Below are 15,000 nucleotides of genomic sequence, written 5' to 3'. Positions count from 1 at the left end.
CAGTAACAGGGTGATCAAATGAAGATCCTATATCTGTACAGTCTTCAGGTTATTATTATGAAGGCTGTCAAGTTATCATGTAACGATAATGTTACTTTTCTATAAAAATATTTTCATTTGACCATATTATAAATACGGCATGACTCTTATTCTATAACGGTCTCTCCACAATCCTGCATCTGTTTTTCAGCCCACGGCAGCCCCGCCACTGCAGGAAACCTTCATTGTGCCTTTAAGGTTTGTCATCTTGATAAACAATGGGTCATGTAAAGAGCCTGGTTGTTACTGTCCTCAGTGGCGTGATGATGACAGTAGAGTATGAGTTACAGAGGAAGAGGATGATGACTGTAGAGTATGAGTTACAGAGGAAGAGTATGGAGGATAAATCAGACATTTACAAAACAGTGAGGTTCTTCAGGACGACTCTAAGGGGTCTTTGGTCCACAGGAGGGCGGACACACACACAGACAGATTGTTACATACATTCAGACAGGCTTCCTGCCATTGTCAGCCAAATAGCCCCCCCGCCCCACCCCACCCCCTTTGCTGTAAGATCCACTGCTTCCTGTGTAGAAGGGAGAACGCCATGCGATGACAATGGGCCAGAAACAGGACAGAGAGGAAATGTTTAAATTTAGTCCCCTGCCCTACCATCTCCTCTTTCACAGCTAAAAGACTCTGAAGCTGTTTAGATTCTGTGAATTCAGTTTCCCCTGTGTGCTCTCTCCCATTGTGTCCTTCAATAGAAGGATTTTCACATTCAAAGCAATTCCTGAAAGCGGGTCCAGCCAATGAAACCACTGTTCAGTCAATCACCTCTTTTCATGTTTAACTTGAACCATTATATCGCTAAGGTTATTGGGCTACATAAATTAACTGGTGGGCAGTTTACTAATTACAATTCAACAGTAACTGATATATATATACTTTTTGGGGGGAAACTAAGTCTATCAAGGTAATTTGTTTCAATACATCTATTGTGTGTGTGTGTGTGTGTGTGTGTGTGTGTGTGTGTGTGTGTGTGTGTGTGTGTGTGTGTGTGTGTGTGTGTGTGTGTGTGTGTGTGTGTGTGTGTGTGTGTGTGTGTGTGTGCGTGTGTGTGTGTGTGTGTTTTGCGCCCTGGCTGCTGATCATATGTTGTCGGTCCCGCTTTCCACTGTCTGCGTGAGAGCGTTTTATCATCTGACTGTCGGCGTCTGCTGCTTGAGTTTAAAGGGCAAGATTGTTCATCATTCTCTCTGCTCAGAGAGAAAACTTTGGACATTTCAGAGTTTTGAGGAGGATTTCTAGAACGTAAGGAGATTAGCCCACGTCAAAAGACTTCGCCTGAGAACTCGCCACAGCATAACTTCAGCGTTACTCATGGATATAAAAAGTTTACCAGGTGGGAAGTCAACCGCTGTTTTTGTATCCTACTTACTGTAATTGAAAGATTACGTTTTGTCCAGAAGTATTGAGGAGTTTCAACTCTTGAAAGCCGGTTGGTAGGTTACAACAATTTTCTAAACGCATGTTCCGTAACGTTTCTTGCTTGTTACGTCTGTTATCGTCAATACATTGCCATAGAGGCTATACTGTAACGGATTCTCGTTAAATGGATCGGTTAAATTACTTAGATGAGAAAAAAAATATTTTCCGAACTGTTCTAAAGATTGGCTATAGCCGATTCTTACCGTTGCCCATCCTAATTATTAATCAACTATGCACTTTTCAGTTTACTTTGACGTTTCTGCAGGCCTATTTAAAACAATAAATAAACATAACGTGAGGCAGATTTTTCTTATTTAGAATGTCATGTTGGCATATATTTTTTTCTTCTCCATTTTATGAATATTTGATAAGATCCTATTTTAATCCAAGTAATATTGAATAAATTACACCTGTTCTAGTTTATAGGGTATATAGGCCTATATGTAATTATAGGATCATATATATATGGAATTCTATCCTTTTAAATCATGTTATTATAAAACATATATATATATATATATATATATATATATATATATATATATATATATATATATATATATATATATATATAGTACAGTTGACACATTCTTGGACTATTGTTTAACTTCTAGTAGAGGATATGTCTTTGATTAGTTTATAAAACTGTATGTAACTATATGATGTAACCATACCTTCTAGATTAGTTTATAATACTGTATGTAACTATATGATGTAACCATACCTTCTAGATTAGTTTATAATACTGTATGTAACTATAAGATGTAACCATACCTCTTAGATTAGTTTATAATACTGTATGTAACTATAAGATGTAACCATACCTTCTAGATTAGTTTATAATACTATATCTCACTATATGATGTAACCATACCTTCTAGATTAGTTTATAATACTATATGTAACTATAAGATGTAACCATACCTTCTAGATTAGTTTATAATACTATATCTCACTATATGATGTAACCATACCTCTTAGATTAGTTTATAATACTGTATCTAACTATATGATGTAACCATACCTCTTAGATTAGTTTATAATACTGTATGTAACTATATGATGTAACCATACCTTCTAGATTAGTTTATAATACTGTATCTAACTATATGATGTAACCATACCTCTTAGATTAGTTTATAATACAGTATCTAACTATATGATGTAACCATACCTCTTAGATTAGTTTATAATACTGTATCTAACTATATGATGTAACCATACCTCTTAGATTAGTTTATAATACTGTATCTAACTATATGATGTAACCATACCTTCTAGATTAGTTTATAATACTGTATCTAACTATATGATGTAACCATACCTCTTAGATTAGTTTATAATACTGTATCTAACTATATGATGTAACCATACCTTCTAGATTAGTTTATAATACTGTATCTAACTATATGATGTAACCATACCTTCTAGATTAGTTTATAATACTATATCTCACTATATGATGTAACCATACCTCTTAGATTAGTTTATAATACTGTATCTAACTATATGATGTAACCATACCTTCTAGATTAGTTTATAATACTGTATGTAACTATAAGATGTAACCATACCTTCTAGATTAGTTTATAATACTGTATGTAACTATATGATGTAACCATACCTTCTAGATTAGTTTATAATACTGTATGTAACTATATGATGTAACCATACCTCTTAGATTAGTTTATAATACTGTATCTAACTATATCATGTAACCATACCTCTTAGATTAGTTTATAATACTGTATGTAACTATATGATGTAACCATACCTCTTAGATTAGTTTATAATACTGTATGTAACTATATGATGTAACCATACCTCTTAGATTAGTTTATAATACTGTATCTAACTATATGATGTAACCATACCTCTTAGATTAGTTTATAATACTGTATGTAACTATATGATGTAACCATACCTCTTAGATTAGTTTATAATACTGTATGTAACTATATGATGTAACCATACCTTCTAGATTAGTTTATAATACTGTATGTAACTATAAGATGTAACCATACCTCTTAGATTAGTTTATAATACTGTATCTAACTATATGATGTAACCATACCTTCTAGATTAGTTTATAATACTGTATCTAACTATATGATGTAACCATACCTTCTAGATTAGTTTATAATACTGTATGTAACTATATGATGTAACCATACCTTCTAGATTAGTTTATAATACTGTATGTAACTATATGAGGTAACCATACCTCTTAGATTAGTTTATAATACTGTATCTAACTATATGATGTAACCATACCTTCTAGATTAGTTTATAATACTGTATGTAACTATATGATGTAACCATACCTTCTAGATTAGTTTATAATACTGTATCTAACTATATGAGGTAACCATACCTCTTAGATTAGTTTATAATACTGTATGTAACTATATGATGTAACCATACCTTCTAGATTAGTTTATAATACTGTATGTAACTATATGATGTAACCATACCTCTTAGATTAGTTTATAATACTGTATGTAACTATATGATGTAACCATACCTCTTAGATTAGTTTATAATACTGTATCTAACTATAAGATGTAACCATACCTTCTAGATTAGTTTATAATACTGTATGTAACTATAAGATGTAACCATACCTTCTAGATTAGTTTATAATACTGTATCTAACTATATGATATAACCATACCTCTTAGATTAGTTTATAATACTGTATGTAACTATATGATGTAACCATACCTTCTAGATTAGTTTATAATACTGTATGTAACTATATGATGTAACCATACCTCTTAGATTAGTTTATAATACTGTATCTAACTATATGATGTAACCATACCTCTTAGATTAGTTTATAATACTGTATCTAACTATATGATGTAACCATACCTTCTAGATTAGTTTATAATACTGTATGTAACTATATGAGGTAACCATACCTCTTAGATTAGTTTATAATACTGTATCTAACTATATGATGTAACCATACCTCTTAGATTAGTTTATAATACTGTATGTAACTATATGATGTAACCATACCTTCTAGATTAGTTTATAATACTGTATGTAACTATATGATGTAACCATACCTTCTAGATTAGTTTATAATACTGTATCTAACTATATGATGTAACCATACCTTCTAGATTAGTTTATAATACTGTATGTAACTATAAGATGTAACCATACCTTCTAGATTAGTTTATAATACTGTATGTAACTATATGATGTAACCATACCTTCTAGATTAGTTTATAATACTGTATGTAACTATATGATGTAACCATACCTTCTAGATTAGTTTATAATACTGTATCTAACTATATGATGTAACCATACCTTCTAGATTAGTTTATAATACTGTATGTAACTATATGAGGTAACCATACCTCTTAGATTAGTTTATAATACTGTATCTAACTATATGATGTAACCATACCTCTTAGATTAGTTTATAATACTGTATGTAACTATATGATGTAACCATACCTTCTAGATTAGTTTATAATACTGTATCTAACTATATGATGTAACCATACCTTCTAGATTAGTTTATAATACTGTATGTAACTATATGAGGTAACCATACCTCTTAGATTAGTTTATAATACTGTATCTAACTATATGATGTAACCATACCTTCTAGATTAGTTTATAATACTGTATGTAACTATATGATGTAACCATACCTTCTAGATTAGTTTATAATACTGTATCTAACTATATGATGTAACCATACCTTCTAGATTAGTTTATAATACTGTATGTAACTATATGATGTAACCATACCTTCTAGATTAGTTTATAATACTGTATGTAACTATATGATGTAACCATACCTTCTAGATTAGTTTATAATACTGTATGTAACTATATGAGGTAACCATACCTCTTAGATTAGTTTATAATACTGTATGTAACTATATGAGGTAACCATACCTCTTAGATTAGTTTATAATACTGTATGTAACTATATGAGGTAACCATACCTCTTAGATTAGTTTATAATACTGTATGTAACTATATGATGTAACCATACCTTCTAGATTAGTTTATAATACTGTATCTAACTATATGATGTAACCATACCTTCTAGATTAGTTTATAATACTGTATCTAACTACATGTATGCCTAAGTACTCTTGTGGGATGGATCTGTAGGTTCACATAACGTAGGCTAATAGGGCACAGTCCTGTCTCAAATGACGTGGACTAGTATAGGCCATTAATATGTGGAACAGAAAGTGAATGGAGGCTGGGCCTAGCTCTCAGTCATCCTCCTCAAATGAAGGGGATATGTCATGTGATATCACACAAACACACAAACACGCAAAAACCCACAAACGTTGCTGCTGCACACACACATCACCACCACCTCCGTAGAGCTCGGTTTCCGCGGCAACGCAGGATCCTGGTGTATGTGTGTTCGTGTGCCGCTGTCTTCTGTATAATTACTTGGGCTAATGTGGCTCGCGGGGATATAGAGGGGCATGGGGGTGGGGGTTTAAATAATGCTGTACCACTGTACAGCACACAAGATGAAAGATTCCCTTGTTTCAAGTCACCCTACATTAGCTCATCTCAAATACTGAACATTGTTTGTTAGTTATGTATGCCTGTATAGAATGTTTCATGTTAGACCATGTTCTACTATGTTAAGTCATGTAAGACCATATTCTACTATGTTATGTGTTGTAAGACCATGTTCTACTATGTTAAGTCATGTAAGACCATGTTCTACTATGTTATGTGTTGTAAGACCATGTTCTACTTTGTTATGTCATGTAAGACCATGTTCTACTATGTTATGTGTTGTAAGACCATGTTCTACTATGTTATGTGTTGTAAGACCATGTTCTACTATGTTAAGTCATCTTAGACCATGTTCTACTATGTTAAGTCATGTAAGACCATGTTCTACTATGTTATGTGTTGTAAGACCATGTTCTACTATGTTAAGTCATGTAAGACCATGTTCTACTATGTTATGTGTTGTAAGACCATGTTCTACTATGTTAAGTCATGTAAGACCATGTTCTACTATGTTATGTGTTGTAAGACCATGTTCTACTATGTTAAGTCATCTTAGACCATGTTCTACTATGTTAAGTCATGTAAGACCATGTTCTACTATGTTATGTGTTGTAAGACCATGTTCTACTTTGTTATGTCATGTAAGACCATGTTCTACTATGTTATGTGTTGTAAGACCATGTTCTACTATGTTAAGTCATCTTAGACCATGTTCTACTATGTTAAGTCATGTAAGACCATGTTCTACTATGTTAAGTCATCTTAGACCATGTTCTACTATGTTAAGTCATGTAAGACCATGTTCTACTATGTTAAGTCATGTGTTACAAGTGATGAGAGATAGGGTCTTCTCCCAAGTGGCACCCTATTGCCTATATAGGCCACTGCTGTTGGGCCCTGGTCACAAGTCCCCTCTGAGATAAATACAGGGTTCTTATTGCCCCACAGAGATAAATACAGGGTTCTTATTGCACCTTAGAGATAAATACAGGGTTCTTATTGCCTCTCAGAGATAAATACAGGGTTTTTATTGCCTCTCAGAGATAAATACAGGGTTTTTATTGCCTCTCAGAGATAAATACAGGGTTCTTATTGCCTCTCAGAGATAAATACAGGGTTCTTATTGCCTCTCAGAGATAAATACAGGGTTTTTATTGCCTCTCAGAGATAAATACAGGGTTTTTATTGCCTCTCAGAGATAAATACAGGGTTGTTATTTCCCCTCAGAGATAAATACAGGGTTTTTATTGCCTCTCTGAGATAAATACAGGGTTCTTATTTCCCATCAGAGATAAATACAGGGTTGTTATTTCCCCTCAGAGATAAATACAGGGTTTTTATTGCCTCTCTGAGATAAATACAGGGTTCTTATTTCCCCTCAGAGATAAATACAGGGTTTTTATTGCCCCTCAGAGATAAATACAGGGTTGTTATTTCCCATCAGAGATAAATACAGGGTTCTTATTGCACCTCAGAGATAAATACAGGGTTCTTATTGCACCTTAGAGATAAATACAGGGTTCTTATTGCACCTTAGAGATAAATACAGGGTTCTTATTGCCCCTCAGAGATAAATATAGGGTTCTTATTTCCCCTCAGAGATAAATACAGGGTTTTTATTGCCCCTCAGAGATAAATACAGGGTTCTTATTTCCCATCAGAGATAAATACAGGGTTCTTTCATTGATTTCAATTGAATTGTGTGTGTGTGTGTGTGTGTGTGTGTGTGTGTGTGCGTGTGTGTGTGTATAAGAGAGTTCACAAATTGCTGTGTTGTGTGTTTTATCTCTCCAGGTGTGTGGGAGTGAAAGAGATGGTGCGGTTCGGAGCTGATAGCTGACGGAGCTGATACCTGACAGAGCCGATAGCCGACGGAGCTGATAGCTGACGGAACTGATAGCTGACGGAGCCGATAGCTGACAGAGCCGATAGCCGACGGAGCTGATAGCTGACGGAGCTGATAGCTGACGGAGCTGATAGCTGACGGAGCTGATAGCTGACAGAGCTGTAGTAGGATGAGATGAGAGAGGATGGAACACTCGGACAGCCCCGCCTCCCACAGCAGCGACCCCAACGGGTTCGTCAATAAAGTCTTCAACGTGTCTCTGGATGTGCAGAATGAGACTGGCACCGTATCTATCCAGGAGACTGGGAAGGGAGAGAGACAGGGAGAGGGTCAAGGAGAAGGCCAAGCCCAGAGAGAGTGGCAGGAGGCTGGGGATAGACAGGCATTGAACCAGGCACACCCTCAGACCCCTGGAAAGGAGCGCTCGGAGGTCAACCGTAGAACAAGAGCGACTGGGGGAATCTGGAAGATCTTGACCCAGCGTAGAGTGGCCTCAGAGCTGGATAACAGAAGACCTCACTCCATGATCCTCCCTGGAGAGGAGGCCTCCATCCCTAAACTGTCCTTTGCTGACAAGGTCCGCTCCATCAAGAAGCTCCGCTCTCTGGGTGTCTTCAAGGGGAGGGTGGGGAAGATGTCTGGGTCCAGCACTAAGTTCAGAGACGGAGAGACGGAGGACGACTCGTTCTGCCGGGACTTCCTCCCCTCGCCCGGCCTGCACCCCTGTAGGAGCACACTCCGCCACCGTGCAAAGCGGCACTCGTATGCCGGACACACCGCTGAGTTCGACTGCTCATTTGAGGACATTGATCTGACAGCTACCCTGGACAGACACCATCTTCACTCACTAGTGGAGCCTCTTACCCAGAACGGCTCTAAGCCCACAGAGAGAGTCTCCTACTCCAAGAGACCTCAGGTCCAGGCTCAGGCGCAGGCCAACCACTCCTCTAACTGTAACAGTACCTCAGCAGGAGTGTGTGAGGAGCAGAGTGTGAGGGGCAGCCCCAAGGTCCAGCTGGGTGGGAGGAGATCTAAGAGAGCTGACGTGTGGAGTTACCTGAGGAGGATCTCTGTCCTGGGGAAGGGGAACCCGGCCTACTCAGAGAGGAGTTTTGACTCAGAGCTCCACACACTGGACAAGACCATGGACTCTGACTACGGCTCGGTGGACTTCGAGAGCGTCAGGGACTTTCAACCAGCGGCTCCAAAGCACTCTGACAGCAAAGGCGGACATTTTGGGGGTCTGATTAAGTTCTTTAGCAACGTTACGGAGACGGCTAGAAAATGGCGGACGTCTTCGCGCTCCTTCTCTCCTCCAGAGGAGGGAGGGGAGCGGTCACCGCTGGGCTCCCCCAGAGCAGGGCAGCATCTGGGGGACTACGTCCACAGTGTGTCCCTGACCCTCCGCAGTGAGGACCACCCAGAGTGTCCCCCAACACCCGCCTCACCCCTGACCCCTCATCCCCCTCGCTCCCCTGCCTGTGACCCTGCCTCACCCCCTCCTCTAGTAGGCAGACGGTCTCCTCAGGTGATGCTGAAGGCCTGGAGGGTGAGTCCGGACTCATCAAGCGTTATCGGCCTGGTGTGTGTGAGCTCATTGGAGACGGACAGACAGATGGACAGACAAACAGAGAGACAGATGCGGCACACGTCTGTAGCCACAGTAGAGAATCACGAGCCACACTCAAGGCTTGAGAGAGAGACTCAGAAAGAGAGAGAGACAGAGGTAGACAGAGATCCCTTAGAATGTCTGTCTACAGTGGAAGAGAGAAAAAGAGAGGGAGGAGAGGGAGGAGAGGGACACTCAGGAAATTACCTGGATTCCAAGGATGCTCTAACTGTCTCGGACCAGACACACCTTCCAAACGGCCAATCAGAGTTACGGGAAGGAGAGATCGTAGCCGCTAGGGAGCCAGCAGGAAACTACCACCAGGAAGTATTTAAGGTGAGTATGTTGATGATAAACATGAAAACTGTTGTATGTTCAACACCGCTTATCTAAAAAACTGGCTTCTGGAAAACAGTTGTGGCAAACCAAATTTGTGGCAAGCTCATATTTTCACATGCAAATTAGTTTTGTGGCAAACTGTTGCAGCAAATTTGCGGCAACTTGTAAACTTCTGGCAAACAATTCTGGGAAACTTGTGGCGAACATGAATATGCAAATGAGATCCGTTTTTTGGTTACTGTCTGTTAACAACATTGAAATGTTCTATCTTCATAAACCCAATCACATATAACTTTAAATGAACTTTCTTCTCACAGGGAGAACTAAACATGGTAAATATACTAAACAACATGTATCCAATATCTTAACAGATAAAAATAAATCCAAATTGCTAATGAAGAAAAGAGCAAAGACAGGATATTTCCCAAATAAATAGTTTATTTAATATGTTTATGTAGCTACATTCACATGAGAGAAATGTGAACACTATGGAGATGTTGACCTTAGGATGTTTAAAGGAGCAACTACAGAATTTACATGAGCCAAGTGATAATTGAGCAATAGCTTTTAACCAATGGAAGTTTAAAAGATAATTAACAAAATGTAGATAATTAAAACAACAACAACTATATCAAGCCCAGTTCACAACTATTGCCTTTTTGAGTGAACTTTGGAGATGGCGGCCTATGGAAGTCCTTCGTCCAAAGCTTGTTGAATGCATGAACTGAAACAATCAGAAAACACAAAACAAAATCAACATTAGCATACTGAAAACATTTTAGATTTTAGTATCTTAATAGGTAGATTCAGCGGCTAATGGTCGGGTTTGGCTTTGGAAAAACTGGGTCAGCTGTTACAAAGTTGCCTTGGTGGCTATGCATGTTGCTATGCGTGTTGCTATGCGTGTATCTATGCGTGTTGCTATGCGTGTTGCTATGCGTGTTGCTCTGCGTGTTGCTCTGCGTGTTGCTCTGCGTGTAGCTATGCGTGTTGCTATGCGTGTTGCTACGCGTGTTTCTACGCGTGTTGCTACGCGTGTTGCTATGTGTGTTGCTATGCGTGCTGCTATGCGTGTTGCTATGCGTGTTGCTATGCTTCTCACTGAAACTGGCATGCTATATATTTTTCAGCAGGGAAACAACATTTCTGCCTTGTATAAATGCTTTATAAACAAACGATGTAGTTAGCATAAACTGGGACTTAGGCCTACTAAATCTATTTTTAATGTGTGACCAACTGTTCCTAGAGAGCCACAGTATACAAGATGTTTCTTCAACTAGTTATGATACTCAATCCAGACTGGGGACTTCATCATTGTCTACTAGTTGTCTCTTCTTCCTGACTCGGGTATATAAGGCGTGGGTGGAAGAAAAACATACAATTGAGTTATGCCTAATATGGTATTTCATATTATTGTTCCAAAATGAATGATTGTTAACTTACATCTCAAAGCCATCCATGCAAGAAGTCTTGACCTGGTGCACACATATTTCCTCAGTTTGTCCTCAGTTTGATTGAAGGCCTCAATCTGTCATTTTGCTCTGTAACTGATTACTTCTAGAAAAAGGAAGAGGAAAAACACACATGAACAAGATGTGCTAGCCAATAGTTTAAAACAACGAAAGATCTAATTGTTACAAAGGATGAATGTATGGGCTACATTTATGAGAATAATACCTCATATTGTTGTTACCTTAGCTATTGTGCTAGCTAAAATACTATTGAACAGTGACACTAGCATATTGAAATGCGTATTGGAATTAAAGACAGCAATGTATTCACCAAAAAATACAGTATAAGTGTTTAGGTAAATCATTAGTTAGCTAGCTAGCTATCACATTAATTGTGCAAAAATATGATAGCTAACGTTAGCTAGCTAGCTAAGCGCTAGCCAGTCAATGGCACTGACAGATTGAAACTGGTATCAATAAAATGTGTTCACTCTATTCCCATTTGGAAAGAAGTAGAGGGTGCTCAACCTACGTGAGTTGAGGTGCAACCTAAAAATCTGTAAACATCATTGGACAGGAAAAGGTGCAAAGATCGCTCACCATAAACAAATCTTAGTTTTATTATAGTCAAGTTTAAAATATTGACGTTTTGACCTTTAATGGCCTTCTTCAGAATAATCACAAAGGGAATGGGAAAGTTCATATAGGGCATGGGGAAGACAATTAGGGACAAAACTCTCTTCAGCTGGTGGTGCTAATGAGAGAGAGTGTGGTAACCATACAGGTTGGGGGTCAGGGTGTGGGGTACTATGGTTAATGTCTCCACCTAGTGATGAAATCCAAAACTGAAACCAGTAAAAAAGAAAGGAAAAGTTTGATGCTTCCACTTACAGTAGGTGTAATTGTTATACAACCATTACTATATAATGCCTGTTGAATATGTTGGGTATTGGAAAATAAACAACAGGGCTAACAACAAAAAACAAAAAAACATCAACCGCTAAGGCAAAGAGGCGCCCTCCATGTGTAAACAAGAAGTACAAATGGGGGGGGGGGGGGATTCCCTGGATCAACAAAAGGATGGGCCTATACTGTAGGTCTTCTCTAGGTTAAGACCTCTGGGGACTAAGGTATCTACGGAAGGATCCAGAATTTCTCTTTGGACCTTCGGTGTTTGTCAACAAACACAACATTGTTTGTTTTTACTGACTTGTTCAATTCCAAAATAAAATAACTCTTATCATTCTATCCCATAAAACATTCCATTGCTAACTAGCCATCAATTAGTTAATGTCATTTTATTAACATGTATTAGGAAATGTAATTAATAAGTTAGACACTCACCGGACAACTTTTTTAGGTAGCTAGCTTGGTTTTAATTTTCCAACTATTTTTTCTAATCACCTTGATTGCTCATCAAGAGTTACTTGTCTCGGGAATTCATGTGTTCAGCAGAAACGGCTTCCGTTTGCCACTACTGGCAATATATATTGAGCCACAGGTTTGCCACAGCTTCACATAGAATCTTGAGAGAATTGTCTGGCAGAAAGGAACTCTAGTGAACTGTTTACCACTAGTGGCAATACATATTACTGTTGCCAAAGGTTTGCCGCAGATTCATCACAAGTGGCAAACATTTGCAAACTTCTGGAAACATTTTGTGACACTCTATTTTAAGTTTTTTGCATTTTTGTAAGGGACTACAAATACATCCATTCAGCTGATAAGGAATTCAAATAGTTGTAAATTCCTTGTAATCTGTGCCTGGTAATGATTACATGTGTTATTGTAAGTCATCACCTCATTTTAATCAGTCCCATCAAATCAATAATTCCTTTTACGTCATTATCAGATCCTGTGATCATGTAACTATTACATAACTATTACATTACAACATTGTCTCATTGTTAACCTTTTTAACCTTTTTAACCATCATCATTCTTTTGCTTTTGAAAAACAACAGCAATCATCTAAATACTTCATGTAAGTCTCATAACAGTTACTTCGACAATACAACGTTGAATAAGTAGACTATATGTCTGTTACAGAGGGTGTGTCTGTTACAGAGGGTGTGTCTGTTACAGAGGGTGTGTCTGTTGCAGAGGGTGTGTCTGTTACAGAGGGTGTGTCTGTTACAGAGGGTGTGTCTGTTACAGAGGGTGTGTCTGTTACAGAGGGTGTGTCTGTTACAGAGGGTGTGTCGGTTGCAGAGGGTGTGTCTGTTACAGAGGGTGTGTCTGTTACAGAGGGTGTGTCTGTTACAGACGGTGTGTCTGTTACAGAGGGTGTGTCTGTTACAGAGGCTGTGTCTGTTGCAGAGGGTGTGTCTGTTGCAGAGGGTGTGTCTGTTGCAGAGGGTGTGTCTGTTACAGAGGGTGTGTCTGTTACAGGTAATGTGCAGAGGGTGTATTGTGGGTATTCTTTTGCCCCATCTGTTGGCCAGAAGGGGAAGTAGAGTCAGAGATCTCTGTGTGGAGAGTGTTTGACAACAGTAGTCTGTCCTTCCTGCATCTTCCTGTCTCCTCCACACAGAAACACACCAGGAAATCTTGTCCTAAAAAACATAGGAATCTAGTTCTGAAAGTCCAGTCCTCACATCTGCCTTAGACATTCCAGATATGTAATCTATTCCAACCCAGACCTCACATCTCCCCTAGACATTCCAGATATGTAATCTATTCCAACCCAGACCTCACATCTCCCTTAGACATTCCAGATATGTAATCTATTCCAACCCAGACCTCACATCTCCCCTAGACATTCCAGATATGTAATCTATTCCAACCCAGACCTCACATCTCCCCTAGACATTCCAGATATGTAATCTATTCCAACCCAGACCTCACATCTCCCCTAGACATTCCAGATATGTAATCTATTCCAACCCAGACCTCACATCTCCCCTAGACATTCCAGATATGTAATCTATTCCAACCCAGTCCTCACATCTCCCCTAGACATTCCAGATATGTAATCTATTCCAACCCAGACCTCACATCTCCCCTAGACATTCCAGATATGTAATCTATTCCAACCCAGTCCTCACATCTCCCCTAGACATTCCAGATATGTAATCTATTCCAACCCAGTCCTCAAATCTCCCCTAGACATTCCAGATATGTAATCTATTCCAACCCAGTCCTCACATCTCCCCTAGACATTCCAGATATGTAATCTATTCCAACCCAGTCCTCACATCTCCCCTAGACATTCCAGATATGTATTCTATTCCAACCCAGTCCTCACATCTCCCCTAGACATTCCAGATATGTAATCTATTCCAACCCAGTCCTCACATCTCCCCTAGACATTCCAGATATGTAATCTATTCCAACCCAGTCCTCACATCTCCCCTAGACATTACAGATATGTAATCTATTCCAACCCAGTCCTCACATCTCCCCTAGACATTCCAGATATGTAATCTATTCCAACCCAGTCCTCACATCTCCCCTAGACATTCCAGATATGTAATCTATTCCAACCCAGTCCTCACATCTCCCCTAGACATTCCAGATATGTAATCTATTCCAACCCAGTCCTCACATCTCCCCTAGACATTCCAGATATGTAATCTATTCCAACCCAGTCCTCACATCTCCCCTAGACATTCCAGATATGTATTCTATTCCAACCCAGTCCTCACATCTCCCCTAGACATTCCAGATATGTAATCTATTCCAGCTCCAGAGCACCTGGCTCAGCTAGTCTCATTTTCTAGCCCTCAGTTGGTAAATTCAGGAGTTGTAGTGCAAATATGTGCTACG

At 38.5% G+C, this 15,000-nt stretch overlaps 1 protein-coding gene across 3 annotated transcripts in view; it reads left to right on the top strand.

The window, feature by feature from the left end:
- Positions 1–1,126: 1,126 nt before the first annotated feature.
- Positions 1,127–15,000, top strand: part of LOC106612186 (uncharacterized) — a 65,559-nt gene continuing 51,685 nt past the window's right edge. Inside the window, exons 1-2 of one of the 3 annotated variants that reach the window (XM_082956077.1) lie at positions 1,127–1,384; positions 7,783–9,779. In XM_082956077.1, coding sequence (XP_082812203.1) covers positions 8,019–9,779 — 1,761 coding nt within the window. In that variant the 5' untranslated portion in view covers positions 1,127–1,384; positions 7,783–8,018. Of the gene's footprint in view, positions 1,485–7,782; positions 9,780–15,000 lie in introns of all 3 variants that reach the window. The other 2 variants (XM_082956076.1, XM_082956078.1) reach the window with 2 other exon arrangements.

The sequence above is a fragment of the Salmo salar genome, chromosome 09 (genome assembly GCF_965601325.2).
Source record: "Salmo salar chromosome 09, fSalSal1, whole genome shotgun sequence".
Classification (NCBI taxonomy): domain Eukaryota; kingdom Metazoa; phylum Chordata; class Actinopteri; order Salmoniformes; family Salmonidae; genus Salmo; species Salmo salar.
Note: the sequence above shows the minus strand (reverse complement) of the source record. Positions and strands in the feature narration are given on the sequence as shown.